Source organism: Trichomonas vaginalis, chromosome V, assembly GCF_026262505.1.
Source record: "Trichomonas vaginalis G3 chromosome V, whole genome shotgun sequence".
NCBI lineage: Eukaryota > Parabasalia > Trichomonadida > Trichomonadidae > Trichomonas > Trichomonas vaginalis.
The window spans coordinates 27,180,983-27,204,413 of NC_067207.1; the positions used below are offsets into that span (position 1 = coordinate 27,180,983).

The following is a 23,431-nucleotide window of genomic DNA, read 5'->3' on the forward strand; positions in this document are numbered from 1 at the left end:
AACAATCTGAGAGTTTACATATCATAACTGATAGATGCAAGAAGTAGTCATTATATATCCTGTCTAGATTATCTATTTAGATATATCTTCCAATACTTAGCTTGAATTCGTGATTCTTTAGTAGATTGCTAATCATTTACCATCACCTAATACCTAAGGCAAAATTTGGTTAGATTTTATCAAATCATTGCTACGACCAAAAGATTTAGCTCTAATTCATGGAATTTTTGTAGGCTTATGATAGTAATGCCAATTATGAATGAAATATAAGCTAATGTATGGTAGTTTCAAGAAACTCAGAATAAAGGAGATATATCTTGGAAAGGAAAATTATTCTGAGGTATAGGTCTTAAGTTTTGTAAAAAAGTTTTGCTTGTAAAACAACAAGACAAGTAGTTTCGAAAATTAGAAGATATTCAAAATTTACTGCTTCTTGCCACCCTTCTTGCCAGCTGGCTTCTTGGTTTCTTCCTTGACCTCTTCAACCTTCTCAACAACATGATCTGGGTGTGGGCCATAGCACTTAAGGTCGTGGCCATTGATGACTGGGACGATCTTGCCTTCAGCTGTTAAAGCTTCGAGGGCCTTGCGAGCGCAGGTAAGGGAGATTTTATAACGCTCGGCGAGCTTGCCAGCGGAGATGACCTTGTTCTTTGGAACGGACTTAACCATATCAGCAGCCTGCTCTGGTGTGATGATGACGGCCCACTCACGCTTCTCCTTGTTAGTAGCCTTGGTCCATTTCTTACGAGCGCCTCCTTTAGCGGACATAGAACTAAAAGGACGCCCTAACCGCCAAAATTGTGAGTATTTTGCGGTTTGGTTTCAGCTCGGCCACGACCTCTCATATATCGTATAGTTGATGAAAACTTTCATAATTATTGGAAAACGGACAATTTTTATACTCGCTTAATATATCCTTTTTCTACCGATTTTGAATCAAAATTAATAATTTGGCAATCATAGTAATTTACCATGACATATAAGTTTTCTATCCTTTATTTCATATTGTTGTTGAGTTTAAATAAATATCTTTTATGGAATAAAGAATCGAGCAGTATAAAGAAGGATATATGGAAAGATAGATAGTTTAAATATAATACAAACAAAATAATATATACATAAGTAATGGTGAATGCCTTGAACTAGAATATAATCATTAAATTTTGTAAAAATCTAGTCAAATGCATGATTTGCTCTTTTGCAAACACCATGATCACTGTTGTCCTCAAGTGGCACAACTGTCTTAAAGGAACAGTTTAGATCATTGTCAATCTCCAGAAGAGCTGCGTCGTTTCCAAAGTCTCCGCAATAGTTTGGGGCGCTAAATACTGTAACAATAGACATATCTGGTGCATATGGGAAGTCGTATCCTAAATCTACAGCTTGATGTCCTCTGACAATAAGATCTAAATCATTATCATGCAAAAACTTCTGTACGGGAGATTTTCCAAAGAGATATGACAATCCTCTATCAATGTTATCTTCAAATTCGTCTGTTTTCTTGTCAGGATCTGACCATAACAAATCTAATATAAATTCTTGCTTCGAAAGCTTGTAAGGTCTGCGAATTTCTTTCAACTGGGAGACATATTTGAGATTGGGGCAGATTCCACCATGAATACATAATACTCTTCCGTCAATAATCGCAGAAATTGGAAGCCAGTTAAAGCATTTGTTAAATGCCTTGTATAATTTATCGTGAGAATGCGTTTCATAGCATTCTCTCAGAAATCCGTACTCTCTATTCACATCTTTATCTTCATGATTACCACGAAGCAAAAAGAAGTTTTGAGGATATTTAATTTTGTAAGCAAAGAGTAAACAAATTGTATTTAAGCTTGAGTTACCGCGATCGACGTAGTCTCCTAAAAATAAATAATTCGTGATTGCAGGCGAACCTCCTGCCTCAAACAGTCTTAGTAAGTCATGATATTGACCGTGTATATCTCCGCAAATAGTAACTGGTGGCATGAGTTCTAAACAAATTGGTTGTTTCTTAAATATCGCGGTAACTTGTTCGATTAACCAATACATTTCTTGAGGACGTATGAGATTATTGTTTATCTTCCCTCGTCCCTCTGTCAGGAGCCTGTGAATGATATCATCAACACTCACAGGATCCAAAATACTCATTTTTACTAAAAAAATTCAAATTCAAAAATCAAAAAAGTGCCAAATTTTAGAAAACGTGACAAATTTCATGTCAATTCCTCCTCCTTCATCTTTAACGCCTTCTCCAAGGGAAAGCAAGTCAAGTTTCATATACAAATCGTATGCCGATGGGTTCTTTTCAATTGCAATTGAGTTATTGAATAAAGTCAAGAAATCAAATGCTTTACCTAACGATATTTCGTCTTTTAAGAGAAGACTTAGAGAATTGCATGAAACATGCGAAAAAATTGATACTAACGTTGCATCCAAGATCGCAGATGTCGAAATTCCAAAACTTGCACAATCAGCGAATGATTTATGGGGAAAAACTAAAATAGAGTTGAAATCAATGACACAAATGCCATTAAGAGTCGAATTCATATCAGCACAAAACACAGAATTGATCAGAATTGGCAAAAAAGCTCTTACAATTATTGAATTAAAAGAAAAGTCAACAATTTTATCAGCAGAACTATTTAGAGCTATTTCAAACATCGTGAATGGCTTTCTCACAATGTTTTTATCTATTTTAACACCAGGAAGAATTGATACGACTCAAATTAAATCTGTGATCGATAATATTTCACAATTAATAAAAGATCTACCAATAAAGTTTACAGCATTCTGTTTCGAAGAGAAAACTTCAACAAAAACAGAATTTTACACTTATTTAACAAGATATCTGAAAAAGATAAATTCAAGAACCCAACAACTCTTAGAAGTTGGTAGTGACCCAGCCGAAGTATATCCGTACATCCATAGCTTAGATAAATTCTTTTCTCAGTTAATGTCAGATTTCAAGGTCGAAACCTTCTTCAAAGTCGATCCTGAAGAGTTAATTAAGACGTCCTTACGATATATGGATAAAGAACTTTATCCTGCCTTAGGATCTAAGAAGTTTTCAACAGACGTCCAATCAATGATCTCTGGAAGCACAGTTGTTAAAGTTCCTAATGACGGAAGCACTATTCCATGGTATGTCGATCCTATTTTCATAGAATTGAAGCGATTGAACTCAGAATTGGAAGAATTAGCTGATATGAGACTGACAAGACACGACGCATTAGTTTCATCGAAAGACCAACTTAATGCAGAGGAAGTAGCTTCTCCTAAGAAGAATGAAATGAATGTACATCGTCAATACGGAATTAAAAACGTTATTGAAGAAACAATTTCGGCTTTGAAGCTACAGATCGAAGAAACAAAGACTAGAACTGATGATTTCAAGTCAAAGTCTTTAAATCCTTTATCAGAATTCCAAACAAAGTCGAATAATCAAATAATTCCTTCAGTTTTAGATTATTCGATAAAAGAAGGCCAAAAACTTGAATCATCAAGACAGTCAATGGTTGAAGCTCTCGAAGTTCGTCATAACGCCGTTTTAGACGAAATTGACAGATATCTCGGATTAATTGACACAGAATCTAATTCTGTCAATGGATTCAGACAGAAAGTCAAACAGCTTCAAAGGGAAATCGATCACGCGAGACAAGTCCTTGATTCCGCAATTGGAGATAATGATCCACTTAAATCTAAAATTGAAGATCTATCCAATGAAAAAGATGCATTGTCGCAAAGAGCTCTTGATTTAGATGCAGAAAATTCGGCAATTGAAGCTGAAATCTCTCAATTAAAGAAAGAAATCGCAAAAACACAAGTTGATGATGCAAATTTCACTGCTGATTGCAAAGAAATTGCTGATGGACTCAGAAAGACCATTAAAGAACTTTCTGATCCTTTGGAAAGTCTCAAAAAAGAATTGGAACAAATCCGGCAAAAATACAAAGAATCAAAAGAATTATTACCTAAATTAGAGGATAGAAGAGAGTTCTTGGCTGAAGAAGTCTACGGATATAGAATAAGACTTACTCGCGTCAAAGCTAGATGGGATTCATCGAGATTACTCGCTTTAAGTGAAAAACTTTCGCATTTATAAGTTTTTTTGTTAAATTAAATGTTATTTTTCTTGTTTGTTAGTATAAATTTATTTTATGTTTTTATTTGTCAATAATATGTGTGCGTATGTGTGTGCTTACTTGCTTGTTTGTTTGTTTGTGTGTGTGTGTGCGTGTCTGTATGCGTGTGTGTGTATGTTAGCTTGCTTGCTTTTTTTTTGTGTGTGCGTGTGTGTATGTATGTATGTGTGTGTGTGTGCGTGCGTGTTTGCATGCTTGTTTGTTTATTTATTTGTTTGCTTGTGTGTGTGTGTGTGTGTATGTGTGTGTATGTGTTTGATTGTTTGTTTGTTTGTGTGTGTATGGTATAATAGATACAAAATCTAGGGACCACAATTGAATATTTTGCTGTGGAGAGTTTTTGAAACTTCTATAGTGTAAACTTATTTTATATATCTTTGTAATAGTGAAGTACCCATGAATATGAATGCGTTTGCAATTGTGTGCTACATGAGTACATTAATATGATTATATATTTTATTATTGAGCTAAGTAAGCAATTGCGACATGTCCATGATGCTATTCTTTGTTCATTATCAACTTTACATCTTATCTATACATTATAATATAGGATGCATCTTGTAATTCACATTAGACTCTTATTGAATTTACATATTGCACCCTATTTTTATGAAGTTTTCTTATCATTCTATAAATATTTTCTCAATAGCAACAAATCTACAACTCGCATTCAGTTCCGATGTTAGAGAGCAAAATTTTTACCGATTTTTTGACATCGATAAAAAATTGTCCAAATTAATTTTTCGTATATTTTGTGAATATCAATATTATGGTGAAATTAATTCAAAATAATTTAAATTGTGTCGGTTTGTAATTTTTTTTATAGAACGTTTTTTTGATAAAATGAGTGAGCAGCAAAAATTCACACGCCCACCATCGTCACGCCAGCCATCGTCACGCCAGCCAACTGGCATGCGCCCACCAAGCTCTAGATCACGCATTGGTGGTGATGTTGGCCTTTTCAATCAAAGAATCAACACATCAAACAAAACAATAGAAGTTCAAGGTTTACCTAGTGCACATAAAACAATAGGCACAAGACAGGTAGCAGATAACAAATTTTACATTGGTATTCTTCGTAAGCGTATTAATGAAATAGTCGCAGAAATTGAAAGACTCAAAGACGAAAATGAGACTCGTAGAAGAGGCCAAGCTATATCAGTTTCACTACAGCAAGAGGTTGGCGACCTTAGAAACCAGATCGCTCAACAAGAAGCTGAATTAGCAGATTATAACGTGCTGGCTGATAGATTGTCTACCAAAGTCTCATACGATGAAATGCAAAAGGCTCTCAATGACTTAATACAATCCAACTCCCAACTAGAAAAGGAAGCAGACAGATTGTATCGTGAGAGAAAAGATCTCGATGCCATCGTTACTGATCAGGAAAATCAAGTCCAGGAGATGATGCGTGGCAATGGATCACCTCAATTACAAGAAATGGTTAAAGAGATTGATTCTCTTGAAGAACAATGCCGCGAACTTCGTGGAAAAACAGGAGATCTTTCAGGAAAATCACGTGAAGAGCTCCTTCAGATTGTTAAAGATACAACATCTAAGATTGGAGATATTGATAAGGCTATTCAAGATGAAAATAAGAGTTTACAGTTCGTTGATCAGCAGATCAAGAACCTTGAAGCTCGTGAAGCAGATCAGAATACAGAAAGAGGCAAAAAGTACTTAGTTTTGCTTCAACGTGAAAAAGATATGAATAATTTCATCAAGAACTATCCAACAACACTCGATACAGCTCAAAAAGAACTTGCAGAAGCTCAAAAGCGCGTTATCGAAGTACTTACTACTACATCTCGCGATTTGGAAACTTTAGATAAGCTCCCAACGCTTGAAAACTTCCATCAATTACAGGCAGACCTCGAATACAAGGCCAAACAGATGACAGATGCCCAAGCTACTGCTCAGGCTCTTCAGGCTGAAGTCGAACAGCGTCGTCGTGAATTAGAAGACCTCCAGAACGTCGATGAAAAGATCAGACAAGAAGAACAGTCCATAGAGAAGCAGATAAAGAAGATGAATGCCGAATTACCACAGTTCCAAGACGTAGAAACAATCAGACAAGAAGGAGAACTTAGAAAACAACAAAAAGAAGCAGAAAGAGACTCCCTCAAAGAGCAATTTAAGAATATTAGAAAGGCAACAAATGCTTTAGCTACACAATACAACGAGGCTAAAGCAAACCTCAGAACAAATGAACAACAGACGAAACTTCACCAACTTGAAAAAGATTTGCAGAGCAAGGCACAGGAAAGTGCCGAAATTATAGAGCATATTGAGCAAGAAAGAAGAAAGACAAACTATGCAATGGTTAAACGCCAGGCCTTAGCAATTGTTAATGAAATCAACCAGGGTCTTTAATATTAATATGTAAAAATATATTCTTTTCTATAATAATCTTACAAATTCTTTTTATCTCTGTTCTAAAATCCTTATCATTTTCATAAAATTTCTAAAAATTGCATTTAGTGTCTATTTGATTTCATGTTCAAAAAAAAAAAAAAGGTAGTGGGGCTTCCAGGCACTTCGTGCCCTCTAGCCCCGAAGATGTTTAGTATAAATGAAGTTTTTATTCGGAAAATTGTTAGTCTTCTGGTGTGAATTCGGAGGACTCTTCTTCTTCCTCCATTGCTTCTGGGAAGAAGCCTTCTTCTGGGTCGAAAACATTATATAATGTGTCGCTTTTCACAAATTATATATGTTTTCATGTTTTGTCACTTTTCTGTCACTTTTCGGGTAAAAACATTTTTATTATTATATATAAATGAATTTTACAAAACCTCCGTTACCGTTCTTTGGAAATAAGAGTAGATGTAAAGATATTATATTGAGAGAACTTAAGAAACTACCGAATGGTCTAACATTTGTAGATTTGTTCGGTGGAAGTTTCTATATATCCCATTTGTGCCATACAATATTCCCAGACTCAAAGATTATATGCAATGACTTCGACAACTATATGGACCGTCTCAAACATATACCAGACACAAACAATATATTGAAAGAGTTAAAAGAAAAGATACCTATAGGTAAGATGGAACGTATACCATTAGATAAGAAAAATATTGTGAGAGAGGTTTTGAAAAAAGCAGAATATATAGACTGGGATAGTATATCTGCTAGACTATTATATAGTGGTTCTATAAGAGTTCATGACATTGAAACACTTATGTCAAAAGTTTTATATCTTAACTATACAAATGTTTTCAAAGAGGACATAGAAAAATATATTGAGGGTATAGAGTTTGTGAGATGTCATTGGACAGAGTTGTATGAAAAATATAAAGACAAGGAAAATGTTTTCTTTATAGTGGACCCACCGTTCTATAACACATGGGATTTTCAATACCAAGTAGACTGGACTTTGAGAGACTCTTTAGAAACTTTAGACGTTATACATAACCATCCATGCTTTTACTTTACATCCGATAAAAGTGGTTTGGAAACCGTTATGAGATGGTTAGAGGACATACATGACTATGAGTTTATATATGACAAGATAGAATATGAGAGAGGTCCTATAAACCGGAGAAAGTGTCATAACAAAGAAATTTTATTAGTAAGTAAATGTGGTTTGAAATCGGATTGTTAGTTTTAGGTTTTTTCCATTGTGTCATTTATTTCTTTGACGTGGCAGAAAGATATAGAGAATATGAAGATGAACCAATGCCTGCAAATGTTCAGTATATGTACTCGTAAGAGATATTTTTATCTAATATTAAATGGACGCACAGAACTTAGCGAATGCACAGCAACCTGGACAACCAAACCCAGAGAATATTCCAAATGAAGTTAGAATACAAACTGCAATGGCAAACTATGGTCAAGTGCCAACAGATGTACAAATGCAAACTGCCATGTCAAATGACGCTGCGTTAGGTTTGCCACCATGGTATGCAAATATGAGATGGAAAGAGTTTTATACAAACCCTGAAGTGGGATATAAACAACTTTATGCAGATGACGCGAACACAGGAGTTGACCCAGAATATGTTTTCTACCAGAGGAGAAACAGAATGTATGAGCTCCAGTTAAAGAATGCTATGGAACTCAACAGGAAACGTAAGAGACTAGGCGGACATTAGATTTTTACATATAGTAAAATGGGTTTCTTCAGTAAGATAGGAAACTTCTTTCGAAATGTTGGAAGAGGTATATGGAATGGAATAAAAACCGTAGGAAGAGGAATTTGGAACGGAGTCAAAAATATTGGTAAAAGAGTAGGTCAGTTTGTTGGTATTATACCTAAAGACCCTGAACCAGAAGAGCAAGCTCCTGTTATACAACAGCCTGAACCTGCACCACAGTCTAGTTGGCAACCAAATCCAACACCACAACCGGTATATTAAAAAATTATATTTTTACCGTTCGATAGTAGTTGTATATGAAACTAAGTTCTAAGTAAAACGCATGGTATAATGGAATTATTCTTTTTCTTCCATCTGTAGTAAACCATACTTGAAAGTCTGAAATACTTCCACTTGGTGGTTCGTATAACTTTGTAGGTTTTTCGTAAAAGTCATTTGCCAAGCATAAGAAAGAGTTTTGGGCGCCAGAAAATGAAGCATGAACAATAATAGCAGCTGGGTCGAAAACATTTTCATATGTTCCATTAGGGTTTTCGACTTCATAAAAGTCTGGGTGTACTGGATATGCTGCAGGCTGATTTAACATCCTCATAAATCTATACCATGCCAAGTTGTTATATTTTGTAGAAATATAAACGTTTTCTCCAAGGTCTTCTATTCTATTGATTTTAACAGTTGCATTTTTCCTGTCATAAATAATATCGAGATGGTATTCTCCTTCGTCAATGTTATACTGGTTTGCATATTCGATATAGATATCGTTTATTTTTTCTTGAAAAGCTTGAAGAGTTGTTTCTAAGTTTACAAGCAAACTAACTTGTAAAAGTTTTCCCTGTTCAAATTTCTCATACATACGTTTTTCTTTGTTATAGTATCGAACTTCAAAACCGACCGTAAATGGGAAACCATGTATGGCTTCTGAAATGAACTTCATTCTACGAAAGCCAATAGCTTTTGTGACAGATGGGTCTCTTAACCATCTTAATGGGTAGTCAAAACGATAGCCTTCATGCTTTACGGTCTCTGTCTCAAACTTTTGACGACATTAGTAAAAAGTTCATCTAATGGTTTAGTTGTAGCAACTCTTGAATTTTCTTTTTCTATTGGAAGCATATTTTATCTAGAATAAAAATGTCGAAAGATATTGCTTCCATGAGAGAAATACAACACAACCGACAACTCATTATGCAAGCTCTAAATAAGAACACAACAAACTTTTCAAACTATTCTAAGATATCTGAGTCATTGAAAGAAGGAAACTTAAAACTGACAATAAACCCAATGACAGATGAGTTTCTGTTTCAAGACAATAAGAACCATACTGTCTGTATAAATCCAACAAAAGGAACTTTAAACGAGAAACCTATAAATGAACTTCTTTTGAAAGCAGATGTTGACAACAAAGCTGACAAAGAATATGTAGACGATGCAATAGCAAAAGAAGAAGAAAGAGCTAACAATGCTTATGCAACAAAAGAACATACTCATCCTGAACTAGCAGACAAAACATATGTTGACAATAAAATGTCAAGTGAAGTGACGAGAGCTGAAAACGAATATTCTAAAAAGACTCATACACATTCTATATCTGAAATAACAGACTTACAAGAACCTTAAACAGTAAAAGTGCCGTTGGACATACACATACCATTGCAAATATTACAAACTTACAAGAAACCTTAAACAGGAAAAGTGCCGTTGGACATACACATACATCTTCTGAAATAACAGACTTAAACGTTAGCCTTGAAAGAAAGCAGATAAAACATATGTCAATGAAATATACCAAAGTTTGATAGGAACAACAAAAATATTGAAACTATTGTTGGTGACTTTTCTTTCAATGAAGAAAATAAATATTTAGATGGCAGTTTGTACAGTCCTTAAGAAATGGTATACGGTATAAACTCATTCCGAAAAATAACAATGAAATGTATGTAAGCTATATAAAGAATGATGGTACACAAGTTAAAGTTCCATTAGACAACAACTGCTACTTAAACTTATATGGAGACGAACAAAAGAAATATTTCCGAGTTTATGAAATGGCAGATATGACATTGCCTGACCCAGCTCCAGCACCATATTATTATGACTATGTAGATGACGAAGGAACACTACATGCAGATGAACAAAAGCAAACATTATATTTAGATTATTATAGATATAAAAGATATAATGCAATAGAAAAAACGAGAATAGTATATTATTATATAGATGACAGAAATAAATATTATAGTCAAGATTTTACCTACCCTGAAAACATAAGATTATATTATAAAAAATATTCTTACACAAACCAGAAAGAAACCTGAAATAGTTGCACTATATTTTAAGTTCAAAAAGACAATCCTATAATGTCTCATATGTTTGATTTAATGAACCCAGTAGGTTCTATTTATACATCTATGGATGCAAGAGGTCCTCAAGTAATGTTTGGTGTTGGTGCATGGGAACAAATAGTCGACAGGTTTTTGTATTGTGCAAACTCTTCAAAGGAAACAGGTGGAAGTAAAACGATTTCAGGTGAAAATTTACCTGCACACAGTCACTACATAGATTTAAGTACATCTCAAGCAGGTTGGCATAAGCATAGATATTGGGATTGGTCAGGAATGACAAAAGGTAAAGGATATGATGTTAAAGACGAGGTTAAGTTTGCTATAAATTGTTACTGGAGTGACACTCAGGGAGAAGGAAACCATACACATCACGTTTCAGGATATACGCAAACAACGGGACAAAGTAAAGAATACATGCCACCTTACATGACAGTTTACGCATGGTATAGAAATGCTTAGTCGTCATTTTCAACTTCTTTAGCATATTCGTCAGGAGTTGTCTTATATTTGTTAGGAACTGTCTTTGAAAGTATACCACCTTGAACTTTGACAAGTTTGAAACGAGGTCTGACAATAGTAGTTTTATCTTCTGCTTGCAGTGTGTACATTTTGCCATGTTTGCCTAAAACTTCATAATATTCTCTTGTATACTTTCTTCTATTTTTACGAACACGAACGTGAGTACCTGTCGAGTTCCCATTGTTGTCATAGTCAATAGTATTTTCATATGGGTCGCGTTTAGGTATTTCTATTTTTACTTTGTCACCTTTCTGAAGTTTGAAGCCCGGCATTCTTTCTTGTTTGTCTCTTTTGACTAAATTATTAATATATAGTCTTTCTCTAAGTCAGGGTTGTTTTTCATTTCTTCGGGGGAGTGGTTTCCCAAACCTTTTTGTTTACGGCTATTGTAAATATTTAAAACTTGTCTCATCTTTGCCATGGAGAAGTGTCTATATTTGTCGTCATATGACATTTCATTTGCTTCACCACCTTGTGGTTGGTTTAAGTCTCTTAACATTTTATACAACCGTCAATGACACCAAGAGCAGAATGGTTTTGGTCGACAATGAAATATTGGTTTACATTTTTTGAACGCAGATAGTTTTTTACATCATCTGATTTGAAAGAACTTTCACAGTCAGATGTCAGTTTTGTTGGATGGTATTTGTCAACGAATATTGTCAAAGCAGTTTTCACATCTAAAATATTTTTGGACCATAATGGTATGGCTTCACAGTATCTTGTGTTTTGACCGACAAATATTAGCCAGTATGGTGGTCCATCTGTTCTAACTCTCGGAATGTTTTCCAAGATATCCATAAACCAAGCATTTGGTGTTGAACTAAAGATTTTTATCATGAGTGCTTTCTTTGTCGCTTTAGAAACATAGGGGTCCTTGTTTGGATTCGTCATTTTTTATCCTATAAGAAATGGGTTTATTTGGCGCATTAGCAGGAGTTGCATCCAGATTTTTGCCCGCAGTGGGAACAATAGCCAGAGGTGTATTTGGAGTTGGAAGGAAGATTTTGAGTACATTAGGTATACTTAAAGAGAAAGCACAACCTATTATACAAACTGTACAGAAAGGTTGGGATGTAGCACGAGATGCAACAAATCTTATTCCAAATCCTGAAACAAGAGGAAAAGTTCAAGGATGGATGGACAATGTAGGAAGACAAGCAGGAAACTATTATAACAAAGCAAATGACTACTATAAGCAAGCAGGACACTATATGGACCAAGGTGAAAGATTCTTTAACAGAGGATATAACCATGCACAACAATGGGTAAACAATAACCAACCTCAACCGCCTCAAACGTGGAATGTAAAGTTTTTTACTGAGATGAAATGAACAATACAGCATTGAGACAAATGGGTTCAAGATGGATTTGTCGGCTTCCAGCAGTTACACAACGTGTTTGTCAAGTTCTTCCTATACCTCAGAAGTTTTAGACCGACTTAAAAAACAAAACAACCAGTTGAAAACAAACCAAACTAAAATTTTTTACTGAGATGAAATGACCGAAGAAGTTGAAAACGGTAGATTTGACACCACAAACAAAAAGTTCAAACCATTGTCAAAACTGTCAAAGAACTTACAGATGAAGAGAAAAATTCAATAATAGAAAGTGCCAGGTCTGGAAATACAAACCCTAACTACAAAGTCACTTTCATAAAAATGGAACGGCAAGTATCTCAAAAAGAAACAGACTCTCACAAATAAAATATTGAAGTCTGAAGGAGCTTTCGAGACAACAGATGGAAAAGTTTACTTCACTGACCAACAGTTCATTATAGAACATCTCATTGACTTAGAGTCGAAATATTCTAAACTTTACAACAAACACAAAAAGTTGAAAGGAAAACAAAAACAAATGGCATATGATATTTATGAAGATGTTGACGACACAACTGTTCCTGCAAGTGAAGTAAAGTCAGAGGAACCAAAAAGTGACGAAAAACCGATAGAAGAAGAAAAAACAAAAACTGAAGATAAACCAAAACCAAAGTTTAGTTTCCAAACTAAACCAAGTCAACCTTCATTAGCTGGTATGGGTTGGCGTCAAAGACTTATGGCAGCAGGTGGTTATGTAAAGTAAAGAAAAAAATATTTTTTTATTTTTATAAAAATGCCCCCATATAGAATGGATAGAAAATCTGCTAGAATAAAAGCAGAGTTGCAAAGATATGGTTGGAGAGTTTCGAAGAATTTTAAATATAGGAAGGGAAGACCCATAAAAGTCTATGACAAATTGTCTGGTCTTCGCTACGAAATGGATTTGGAAACAGCACGTGCAAATTATCCAAACAGACTAGAGAGGTTAGAAGAAGAACGTCTTATGGACATGCCTTTCGATGTGTTAAACATTGCATGAAGTAAAAAATTTATTTTAAAAAAGTGACATTTTTTAATTTTATTTGAAATGTACGCTGAGTTTGTTGGAGAAGACCGTTGGGAAACTTGTTTGTTAGATGAGAAATATGAAATGGCATACCATTTTAAAACAATATATTTTTACATATATTAAATGCTTCAGGTTGAAAAACAAAGAACAAAAGTAGCAGATACAAAACCGTTAGACTATATCTTTACAAATGCTGGTAGGACTATTTCAGATGAAGAAATTTCATCCCGAACATACAGGTTTGACTATCCAATTCGTTGGCTTCAAAGTCCTTCAGATGCAAAGGCAATAGGATTTAGAAGAGTTTTGTTTTCAAATAGAACTAACGCATTTATGTTCGCAGTATATTTTCATGGGCAGTATAAAGGTTCTGATGGTCTAATAGACAAATTTGACGAAATGAGAATCTTTACAGTTCGTTCAGACGAAAGTCTTGAGAAAACTCTAAATGACTTTCAAACTCAAATGAACAAATATTATTGGGAATTTCAAGAAAAATACGACTCTTTACTAAATGGAACATACTATCTGAAACTAGAATATGACAAGATGAACTCCACCGTTTCATTTCAAAAGATTGAAATTAACCCTCCAAGAGATACAGAGTTTTTATTTTGGAAAGTAGACAAACGTTCTTGGGCACAATTTCTTCGGTTACTAAACCAGAACGAACCATTACCACCAGATGGTCCATTTAAATTTATACTTCCACCAGCAGATTTGACAGTTTATAGAAACGTGTTTGACCCTCAAAATGTTATGTGTCATGCAAGTTTCAGTTCAAGCAACAATAGTTTTCTATGTATTGGTAAGGACTTTTATGACTTTGCTTCTAAATTCTACGAACCACCTAGTAACAGTTTCTCTGACTTTCAAGTTTGGTTCACAACAAATGGTGTGCAACATATTATTCCATTGTACTATGACTTTTATCTCGAATTGTCTTTCATATATAACTACGGAAAAGTGCTGAAAAAGTATTGAAAAATAATGTTTATGTTAGCATGTTAGATCTAACACGTTTTCTAACCACTTTTCTAACATCGTAGAAAACTCATGAAAACAATTTATTTTTGACACTTTCACAAAAAACATAAAAAAGTGCAGTTAAACGTTAAGGTTTACTGAACTGGTTGGATGTCGCCTTCACAGGTTATGTAGAATGGTTGACCCGAGAAGTGGAACAGTGCTCTGAGAATTTGTATAATTCGTGGAATTGGACTCTCTCTGTTTGGAAGTAGTATCCAAGGACGCTTGGCAAAGAACTTTATAATGGCTTCCTTCTTTGCTTGCTTTATGTCGTCGTAGGCTGTCCCGTCTGGTATTTGAATTGGAATTTCGGTCGAAGTCTCGAGATTCAAGACAGCCCTTCCAGAAATAGTGGTGAACTTGACCTTGGGCTTCATGACCTTGCGCAAGTAGTCTTTTACGCAGTCGTTTATTTAAATTAGGTAAACTGCCTCGTCAAATCCTTCTGGCATTCCGAGTCCTTCCATCCGACAGGAAAATATTTTCCCGACAACTGGAAAAAATTTTCCTTCCGACAGGAAAAATTTTTCCTTCCGACAGGAAGAACTCTTCCAGTTGTCCGTCCGTAAACCATTCAAATTTTCGAAAATTGAGAACTTTTTGGTCGAACTTCAGAAAAAGTTTTTCCTTCCAACAGGAAAAAATTTTCCCGACAACTGGAAAAAATTTTCCTTCCGACAGGAAAAGTTCTTCCTTCCGACAGGAAAAGTTCTTCCTTCTGACAGGAAAAGTTCTTCCTTCCGACAGGAAAAGTTCTTCCTTCCGACAGGACACAAACGAATGTCCCACGTCCCACCAACCCAGTCCATTCCCAAACCAGATGAACCTAAAGAACCACAACAGTCTCCTCAGCAAGCTCAGTTCCAGCAAGTACCTCCACCAAATTACTACCAATTTCCACCTCAAGGTTACTACCCACCACAAGGCTTCCCGAACTACCCTCCTCTGCCTATGCCTTACTTCCCCAACCCTTGGATGTTCCAGCAAGCTCCACCCCAGCAATTCCAATCTCAATCCAAATCGAAGAGAGACCAAGAGTTCGAAGAAGGTCTGAACCGTTTACGCAAAGAGTATGCTACAGCTCCAATTGAGAGAAAGTTGTTCCCGGACCAAAAATATAATTTAGGGTAGAAGGTGAGATCTCACCTGTTTTTTCACCTGTTTTTTCACCTGTTTTCTACCCTCTTGAATTTTCATGAATTTCCTTAAGATAGAAAAAATATAATTTAGTTTTATTTTTTTATTTTGTATTTTTTTGTATAAAAGATATGATTTCAGGGATTTTTTTGACGAAGTGTCAACCTTCACTTCGTCAAAAAATAACAGTTATCTAATGAAAAAGTGTCATTTTTTTTCATTTTTTTGTATAAAAGACATGATTTCAGGGATTTTTTTGACGAAGTGTCAACCTTCACTTCGTCAAAAAATAACAGTTATCTAATGAAAAAGTGTCATTTTTTTGTATTTGACGAGAATGTCGGGTAAATGTTTTGTCATGATTTCATCGTAAATGTTTTGTCAAGACTTCTTCGTATATGTTTTGTCATGACTTCATCGTACATGTTTTGTCAAGACTTCTTCATCGTAATGAGCGTAAATGTTTTGTGAAGAATATAGCAACAGTCTGAATTCCGACGGTTGCTTTTTATACAAAATTCATGCAGGAAATTCTTGAGTTTTGGTTGAAAGAATACGGTGGAGCCAAAAGTGGCTCGACCTCAAAACAAGCATTTTATGAGCTTACTAAGGGTGTTATGAATGAATTCAAATGTATTTACATACATCCTGACCTCGTTCATTTTGTTGCTGAATTCAGCAAAAATAATGTTTAGGTGAAGAGGTGAGATCTCACCTGTTTTTTCACCTGCTTTTTCACCCTCTTGAATTTTCATGACTTCATCGTAAATGATTTGTCATGATTTCATCGTAAATGTTTTGTCAAAACTTCTTCGTAAATGTTTTGTCAAAACTTCTTCGTAAATGTTTTGTCAAGACTTCATCGTAATGAGTGTAAAGGACCCAAAAATAATGTTTAGGTGAAGAGGTGAGATCTCACCTGTTTTTTCACCTCTTTTTTCACCTCTTGAATTTTCATGAATTTTCCCGAAATAAAAAATAAAGTTAGTTTTATTTTTTTTATTTTTTTTATTTTGTATAAAAAAATAAAAATGTCAACAATCGGCACAACAGCAATACAAACAACTACAGCACCAAACTCTTTAGTCATGAATCCAACATCTATGTTAGTAGAGATGAAAAGCTTCATTCCTTCTTCATATACTTTCGAAACAAAAATCCAGAAGATAAAGCAAGAACTTTTAACAAGTAATTTAGACTGTAGTGCGAAAGATGAAACAAATGAACAGTATCTTTATGAAATGGAGGACATTATTGACCATTTGCCTAAATTGCCTGAAATCCAACAACAAAAACTCACTATTCCTGAATTCGACGAAATTGAAGTCAAAGCAACTGACTCAGTAGAAATAAAGAAGTTCATACGAAAGGTAAACTATGAGTTTCTAGGATTTCATTGCAACCATAAGGTTATGGAAAAAGATTGCGACATGGTATATAAGAACATCTCTGACATATATAAATCTGAAGAATTTAAGACCTACGACAACTTTGTTTCGTTAGTTGCTGAATGTGTATGGCAGATAAGAGATGAAGATAGAAGAGGTAAAGTATGGAACAAACAAATAAGACCCGCTATGTTTGAGATGAAGAGAGCAATTGACGCTTTAGTTGTTTTAGCAGGTAAGGTTTCAGAATATAACGCAAAAATGAACCCGCAATGTTCTAAATGTAAAGCAGCAATGAGGAAATATAACTACTCCGTCAAAGAGATAGAACGTATGAGAAACGACTATGCAGACTTAAAGAAAGAAGCAGAAAAACCAGCAGAAAATAAAATGGACATGTTAGAATTTCTGAACAAAAACTATCCAACAGCAGAAGATTTCCTTCTATCTGACGTCAAGAAGAAATATAAAGAAACTTTCGGTATCGTTAAAACTTTTGACATACTGACAGAAGAAATAGAAGCTACGAAACTGTTTAGGATTTCAAATATACATCGTACAATTCATGTAAAACGCTTGTGAAAAAAAAGAGGTGAGAAAACAGGTGAGAAAACAGGTGAGATCTCACCTCTTCACCTAAACATTATTTTTGCTGAATTCAGCAACAAATTTCATGAATTTCCTTAAGACAGAAAAAATAAAGTTAGTTTTATTTTTATTTATTTTTTTATTTTGTATGTAAGAACATATATGACAAACATTGAGTTTGAAACAGTTAAAAAGATAGACAATGACACCAAATTGGTTAGAATAGGTGATTTAAACGTAAGATACTCAAAGAAATACAACAAATATTCTTTGTCAGACATTATATCTCCATTTGGAAAGAAACCGAAGGACTGGGTTAGAAATGCTTCAACTCAGAAATTTTTGACAAGAAATCCTGAGCTTATGATATCAGTAGCATTTCATGGAACAAGAGCATATCTTATAGACAAAAGTCTTATACCAATAGTTTTGTTATGGTTAGACCTAGTTGTTGGATATAACTTCATAACATATGGTTCATTCGATACGGAACGTTGCAGTGAAGGCTTACTTTACATCGTTCAGAAACCGAAGGACTTCAATACAAAGAGATATAAGATAGGAAGAACATATAATATAACTCAAAGATATGACAGTACAGTCAATAGAGTCAAGGTTGTGTTCGTTAATGATATGAGAGCTGCTGAAACAGAACTGCTTGAAGTTTTTGAGAAAATGTATGGTGCTCCCACGAAAGGTAAAGAAACGTTTGAAGTAGATAAGATAGATAAAGCTATAAAATTATTTGACGAAGTTGCTGAAAAATACATGTAAAGCGTTTATTTTTGGTCTTTTGTGAAAGATAGAAAATAAAGTTAGTGTCATTTTTTTGTATTTTTTTGTATGTAAGATATGATTTCAGGGATTTTTTTGACGAAGTGTCAACCTTCACTTCGTCAAAAAATAACAGTTATCTAATGAAAAAGTGTCATTTTTTTGTATTTTTTTGTATGTAAGATATGATTTCAGGGATTTTTTTGACGAAGTGTCAACCTTCACTTCGTCAAAAAATAACAGTTATCTAATGAAAAAGTGTCATTTTTTGTATTTTTTTGTATGTAAGATATGATTTCAGGGATTTTTTTGACGAAGTGTCAACCTTCACTTCGTGTCATAATGTAAAAATAACGTTTACCATGTAAAACGGTTGTGAAAAAAAAAGAGGTGAAAAATTAGGTGAGAAAACAGGTGAGATATCACCTCTTCACCTAAACATTATTTTTGCTGAAAAATGACCAAATTTCATGAATTTCCTCATATGCTTGCTTCCCTCGGAAAACCGAGAGAAGAGATTCCGTATGAAAACAGTGAAGAACAGCGAGTACGTAAAAAAACGTAGTCGCCAAAACTCTATGAAAACAGTGAAGAACAGCGAGACCGACTTTTTTCTGGGTCGCCTAAAACTCATGAAAATCGTGAAAAATAACAGAGTATTTTGACAACTTCAAACAAGTAGGGTAAATGAACTCTTTATTTTTCAAGCTTGACTTTTTACAATTTGAACTTTGTTTGCGTAGATATGAATTCTGAAAGAAGTATGAGGGTCTTGTATGACTTTGTACTTCTCCCATAGTTCATGTCTGTCAAACTTACCTGCCATGGACTCTTTCATAAGTTCCATGAAATCGTCTTCGGACAATCCGGGGAAAAGTACAATGTCAGTAAGTATTCTCTTTACATCCTTACTTAAACTCTTTGCTGTCTGTACACATATTACGACTGAGATGTTAAAGTGTCTGAGCTTCTTAAGAATTCGACACATATCTTGTTCTCTATTCTTAAGCAAAGGATGAGAAGCAAAGTCATCTAAGATAAGAAGACATCTATGAGGGTAAGTCTTCCAATCGTAAGATTGCAATTTCTTCGAAATGTATTCTATCTCTTTCTGTTTGTTTCTGAAGTGTTTCTTCTCTAATATTCCTGCATTTCCTCATTTGGGTCTTTAAACTTAGAATTTATATACTCATTTATAGCATTATACTTCAAACTCTTCTTTGGTACTTCTTTATCCAATCTAACAACTCAGTATCCTTTATACATACTAACTTAGACTTCTTTATAATATCTTTGAACGAATTGACGGTTTGGTCAAATTGACCAGAAGTACTACAAATGACAACTAACTCATAAAATGGGTTCTTCTCATCTAGTTCTTGTTGTTGTGCAGCCATTTTAAGATAAGTGAAAGTCTTACCCGACCCAGGTGGTGCAATTAGACCTGTTATACCATTCTGAGCAAATAAGAACTTGTCATGTATAGGTTTTATCTGAGCATTTTCTAACTTCCTCTTGTTCTTGTTTAAAACATTCTCAAATTTCTTGTCAATGTCAGCAAAACTTTTTTTCTAACATATTTTTAGAAAATTAAAATTTTTATCTTTTAGAAAATGTCTAGCGATTTTGCTATCTATATTCGGACAAGCTTTTCGACAGCAAAACATCTGTCGACCATAAAATCTTACATAGTGTAAACAAGAAAGGTGAATTTGTTCTAAAGTTCTGTTTCTGGGAATATGACAAGAACCATAAAACATAAGCAGAGAAGTCTTAAAATTTGTCAATGACAGACTTGTTGAACAGAGATGACGCCTCTTGGAGAGATGAAGTCCAACAAACTTCTTAGAATGCAAAGAAGACACATGCGCCGTTCTTGAAGATGAAATAGAAAACAGAATAGAAGAGCTATTAAAGGACAAAGAACTTTTACATAAATATAGTTGCGCCAAATTTGACATAACTCCACCAGAAAAGAAGAAGAAAGAAAAAGAAAGAAAAGAAAGTAGAAGAAGAGAAGAAAGAACCTGAACCAGTTCCAGAGAAAAAGAAATTTGACATGTAAAAATAAAATTTTATTTTTAGAACATTTCTGGGTCAATGTCAATGTTCTCTTCCTCTTTAGGAGTAAACACTGGCTTAGACTCTAAAATCTTTTTACCCAATTTACCTTGAACTTCTACAACTTTAGACTCATAATATTCATAGTCGTCTGTCTTCTTTGGTTCATAAGGTATAACAAGTTTGTATGCTTTGCCTTCTTTAAGGTTTGAGAACCTTCTGTCAAAACTTTCTTTGACTGCTAACAAACCTTCTATGTCTAAGTCTTCAAATTTCGCACCATTTTTAGTCACAATAGCAAACTTAACTGGTTCGATGTTCCAAACTTTGCTGAATGAAGACTTTTCAAAATGGTAGAAGTAAACATTCAAATATGTGAATGGGTCTAGTTCTTCTTTAAGTCCTGACATGTACTTGTTTACTGAGATGAATTTTGCCATCTTTTCTATCGGATAAAAAAAATATTTTTTTTAAAATTTACTCATAAAAATTTTTCTTTGTATATACACATTCTGTACGTCTAAAAGACTTTTGACATTTGCCAAGAATGTTCGTTTAGACGCTGTCATATAACATATTCTTGACAATATTGTTTATACGAATCGTACAATGACCTTTCATCTAAACACAAAGTCAGTTTCATCTATGAACAGTTCATATACACTCTTGTTTGCTTCTAACAATGTTTGTCTCTCTTCGGTATGTGGAATTTGTCTTGGATTGAACTTTGAAATATCTAATGTCATAAAATATGAGAACAAGTGGTTGTAAAAGTCAGATGTCAAAGTTTCTGCTAAGTCGTCAAAATATTCTGTATCTTGCATATGAGCTTCTGACGTTCTGACAACTACATATCTTCTGTCAGAACTTTCTAACTTCATCGGAACAGAATTGTTTGAAACCATAATGAAGTTTGCAACATTTTCACAAACTCTTTGGTCTTTATATTTTCTTTCAACAACTCCAACTTTGTCTGTTATAAGACTCTTCAAAGCATCTGAGTTTAAAACTTTTGTTGTATCTATACTTTGAAGTTCATTGCAACTATAAGTTTCATATTCTCTATTGAGGAGTTAAACTTGCCACAGATGTTTTCTAAGTTTGTCATATTCGGATTCGAATAACCTTCTAACAGTTTGCACAAAATATCTGTAAAGAATGTGTTCTTACCAGTTCCTTGTTTTCCAATTATAATGAGAGCAGTTTCATTTTAGCACTTGGATGTTGTAAGATGTTTGCAAACCAACATAAGATATACTCATAGACTCTTTCGTTTCCTTGCATATAATTTCTTTGACATGGTCTAACCAAGCTTCTATAATATTTTCTTTCCATTCTACTTGTTCATATTTATATCCAGTGAAGATAGAATAGAAGTTTGGAGAAGGTGTATAGAACTTTATACCTCGAACTGAAAAATCTTCTAACTTTGACAATAAGATATCCCAAGCATCTAACATCTTCATGCCAACTTGTACGACTTTTATTTTCTTAAGTTTCTGTCTACATTCTTGTTCTGAAACTATTGTCGCTTTAGGTTTGTTAAAGACAACATCCATTCTTTCATGACATAACATTCTGGGGCAGAGTCGACATAAATGACTAAACGTTTCAAATTCTCGACTGCTTTGTTATAGTCTCGAAATGGACACATATTTCTGAATGCTTGGAAGTCATAAAAATCTGAAACATCTATTCTGTACATTTTTATAAAAATAAAAAAAATATTTTTTTTATTCTTGACTTTGTTGTTGCATTTGTTGTTCTTGAGCTATTTGTTGTTGAAGTTGTTCTTGTAATACAATACTTTCACCAGTTGCATCTTCCAATTCGAAACTTTCTGCCGTCATTGACAAATACATAGGACATAAAAGTTTTACAGGAACAAAGTTTGCGTCAACTAATGTCAACGTTATACTTGCCAAAGTGTTTGAGTTCACTAAGGTTGAAAATTCTGCATTCGAATGAACAATAGGCAAACCAGCAGAGAAAGTATTGTTTATACGCATAAGTATCTTTTGGTCATAATAGTTTCTGTCGACATTCGAATAACACTTTGAACCTAAGTTTGAAACAATATATAAGATTGGTGTGCTTATGTCAATGGAATAGACATTCCTTGTATGACACCTTTTCCTGTTATAGGAAACTGTTGGTAGTAAAAACCAGAAATAAGTTTTGTATTATAGCTCATATCGTTTATAGTAAACTCAGTCAGACATCCAAACATAATGAAACCTGCTCTAGTTGCAGCAATGTTACACCCGTCCTTAAAGTATTAAATAAGTCAACAAAACCTGTTGGTGGTATATCTGAGTAAGTATCTTCAAAGGAGTATTTTTTACCATTCACAACAATAAAGTCTTCTGGTGTCAAAAGAGCAAAACAGGCTTTAGTCGTCATTGTGTTTAAAGTTAGTTTACAATATCGTCCTTGAGGACTTTGTAAGTTTGTTGTTATAGAATTATATGACTCAGGTTTTTAGTCGTAATAGTATAAACCATTATATCTTCTGCCATTTACTTAGCAAATAAATTTTAATGAATGTTGTGGTCGTCAAATATTTTTATGACGTCTGGGAAACTATACTTTAAGTTCAACGTTTCACCTCCTTTCATAACGTATATCTTGTCAATGACATTATATGAAACACCACAGCAACTAATGTCGGGTTCTATTTTTTGATGTTTATATCGTCTGCCTCTGTCAAAAGTTTCAATAGTTCTTTCAAAACTTCATGAGGTGCAATGACATATGAGTTCACTTTTACAGGGTTGTGTTCGACCAAGTTTAACATTATACTTAAAGCTTGACAAATCTTCTCCTGAGTTTGAAGTTTGTCTTTCAGTTGTTGGTAGTCGTTTCGAATATCTGCAACAGAACTTAAGTCTCTGCTAACTTCAGGATATGTTGGTTGTTCTTTTACAGGAACAATTGTTATAACCATCTTCGTCTTCGTATGGTTTCCCACTTCA

At 34.2% G+C, this 23,431-nt stretch overlaps 14 protein-coding genes and 5 pseudogenes across 19 annotated transcripts, besides 1 other annotated feature; 12 read left to right on the plus strand and 7 right to left on the minus strand.

Annotated features, from left to right (window-relative positions):
- Window positions 1-379: 379 nt before the first annotated feature.
- On the minus strand, window positions 380-790 carry TVAGG3_0411390 (Chain Z Uncharacterized Ribosomal Protein; the record flags this gene model as incomplete). The annotated part of the gene is made up of 1 exon (XM_001317038.2): window positions 424-771. One exon carries the CDS (start codon window positions 769-771, stop codon window positions 424-426), a length of 348 nt encoding a protein of 115 aa, XP_001317073.1.
- A 284-nt stretch (window positions 791-1,074) lies between these two features.
- Window positions 1,075-2,136, minus strand: TVAGG3_0411400 (phosphoprotein phosphatase protein; the record flags this gene model as incomplete). Its single annotated transcript, XM_001317039.1, has 1 exon — window positions 1,177-2,136. One exon carries the CDS (start codon window positions 2,134-2,136, stop codon window positions 1,177-1,179), a length of 960 nt encoding a protein of 319 aa, XP_001317074.1.
- Window positions 2,137-2,193: 57 nt separating this feature from the next.
- Window positions 2,194-4,115, plus strand: TVAGG3_0411410 (uncharacterized protein; the record flags this gene model as incomplete). The annotated part of the gene is made up of 1 exon (XM_001317040.1): window positions 2,204-4,090. The coding sequence occupies one exon, from the start codon at window positions 2,204-2,206 to the stop codon at window positions 4,088-4,090; it is 1,887 nt and encodes a 628-aa protein (XP_001317075.1).
- Window positions 4,116-4,964: 849 nt separating this feature from the next.
- On the plus strand, window positions 4,965-6,539 carry TVAGG3_0411420 (beta-tubulin binding; the record flags this gene model as incomplete). Its single annotated transcript, XM_001317041.1, has 1 exon — window positions 4,974-6,503. One exon carries the CDS (start codon window positions 4,974-4,976, stop codon window positions 6,501-6,503), a length of 1,530 nt encoding a protein of 509 aa, XP_001317076.1.
- Window positions 6,540-7,864: 1,325 nt separating this feature from the next.
- TVAGG3_0411430 (uncharacterized protein) lies at window positions 7,865-8,227 on the plus strand (the record flags this gene model as incomplete). The annotated part of the gene is made up of 1 exon (XM_001317042.2): window positions 7,865-8,227. One exon carries the CDS (start codon window positions 7,865-7,867, stop codon window positions 8,225-8,227), a length of 363 nt encoding a protein of 120 aa, XP_001317077.2.
- An 18-nt stretch (window positions 8,228-8,245) lies between these two features.
- On the plus strand, window positions 8,246-8,491 carry TVAGG3_0411440 (serine threonine-protein phosphatase family; the record flags this gene model as incomplete). The annotated part of the gene is made up of 1 exon (XM_051233092.1): window positions 8,246-8,491. One exon carries the CDS (start codon window positions 8,246-8,248, stop codon window positions 8,489-8,491), a length of 246 nt encoding a protein of 81 aa, XP_051102822.1.
- Window positions 8,492-8,532: 41 nt separating this feature from the next.
- On the minus strand, window positions 8,533-9,343 carry TVAGG3_0411450 (annotated as a pseudogene). Its single transcript has one exon. A coding segment is annotated over exon 1 (811 nt).
- An 18-nt stretch (window positions 9,344-9,361) lies between these two features.
- TVAGG3_0411460 (phage tail repeat-like family) lies at window positions 9,362-9,770 on the plus strand (the record flags this gene model as incomplete). Its single annotated transcript, XM_051233093.1, has 1 exon — window positions 9,362-9,770. A coding segment is annotated over one exon (409 nt), but the record flags the coding sequence as incomplete, so codon positions are not given.
- A 23-nt stretch (window positions 9,771-9,793) lies between these two features.
- Window positions 9,794-23,431: part of a mobile genetic element that runs on past the window's edge.
- On the plus strand, window positions 10,588-11,031 carry TVAGG3_0411480 (phage tail repeat-like family; the record flags this gene model as incomplete). Its single annotated transcript, XM_051233094.1, has 1 exon — window positions 10,588-11,031. The coding sequence occupies one exon, from the start codon at window positions 10,588-10,590 to the stop codon at window positions 11,029-11,031; it is 444 nt and encodes a 147-aa protein (XP_051102824.1).
- On the minus strand, window positions 11,041-11,985 carry TVAGG3_0411490 (annotated as a pseudogene). Its single transcript has one exon. A coding segment is annotated over exon 1 (945 nt).
- Window positions 12,949-13,173, plus strand: TVAGG3_0411500 (phage tail repeat-like family; the record flags this gene model as incomplete). Its single annotated transcript, XM_051233095.1, has 1 exon — window positions 12,949-13,173. The coding sequence occupies one exon, from the start codon at window positions 12,949-12,951 to the stop codon at window positions 13,171-13,173; it is 225 nt and encodes a 74-aa protein (XP_051102825.1).
- On the plus strand, window positions 13,219-13,449 carry TVAGG3_0411510 (uncharacterized protein; the record flags this gene model as incomplete). The annotated part of the gene is made up of 1 exon (XM_051233096.1): window positions 13,219-13,449. One exon carries the CDS (start codon window positions 13,219-13,221, stop codon window positions 13,447-13,449), a length of 231 nt encoding a protein of 76 aa, XP_051102826.1.
- TVAGG3_0411520 (uncharacterized protein) lies at window positions 13,813-14,463 on the plus strand (the record flags this gene model as incomplete). The annotated part of the gene is made up of 1 exon (XM_051233097.1): window positions 13,813-14,463. The coding sequence occupies one exon, from the start codon at window positions 13,813-13,815 to the stop codon at window positions 14,461-14,463; it is 651 nt and encodes a 216-aa protein (XP_051102827.1).
- Window positions 15,338-15,599, plus strand: TVAGG3_0411530 (annotated as a pseudogene). The gene has a single exon. A coding segment is annotated over exon 1 (262 nt).
- On the plus strand, window positions 16,677-17,615 carry TVAGG3_0411540 (organellar and viral DNA polymerase type B; the record flags this gene model as incomplete). Its single annotated transcript, XM_051233098.1, has 1 exon — window positions 16,677-17,615. The coding sequence occupies one exon, from the start codon at window positions 16,677-16,679 to the stop codon at window positions 17,613-17,615; it is 939 nt and encodes a 312-aa protein (XP_051102828.1).
- TVAGG3_0411550 (organellar and viral DNA polymerase type B) lies at window positions 17,985-18,395 on the plus strand (the record flags this gene model as incomplete). Its single annotated transcript, XM_051233099.1, has 1 exon — window positions 17,985-18,395. The coding sequence occupies one exon, from the start codon at window positions 17,985-17,987 to the stop codon at window positions 18,393-18,395; it is 411 nt and encodes a 136-aa protein (XP_051102829.1).
- Window positions 19,099-19,547, minus strand: TVAGG3_0411560 (annotated as a pseudogene). The gene has a single exon. A coding segment is annotated over exon 1 (449 nt).
- TVAGG3_0411570 (protein of unknown function, DUF4108 family) lies at window positions 20,477-20,785 on the minus strand (the record flags this gene model as incomplete). Its single annotated transcript, XM_051233100.1, has 1 exon — window positions 20,477-20,785. A coding segment is annotated over one exon (309 nt), but the record flags the coding sequence as incomplete, so codon positions are not given.
- Window positions 21,183-22,023, minus strand: TVAGG3_0411580 (annotated as a pseudogene). Its single transcript has one exon. A coding segment is annotated over exon 1 (841 nt).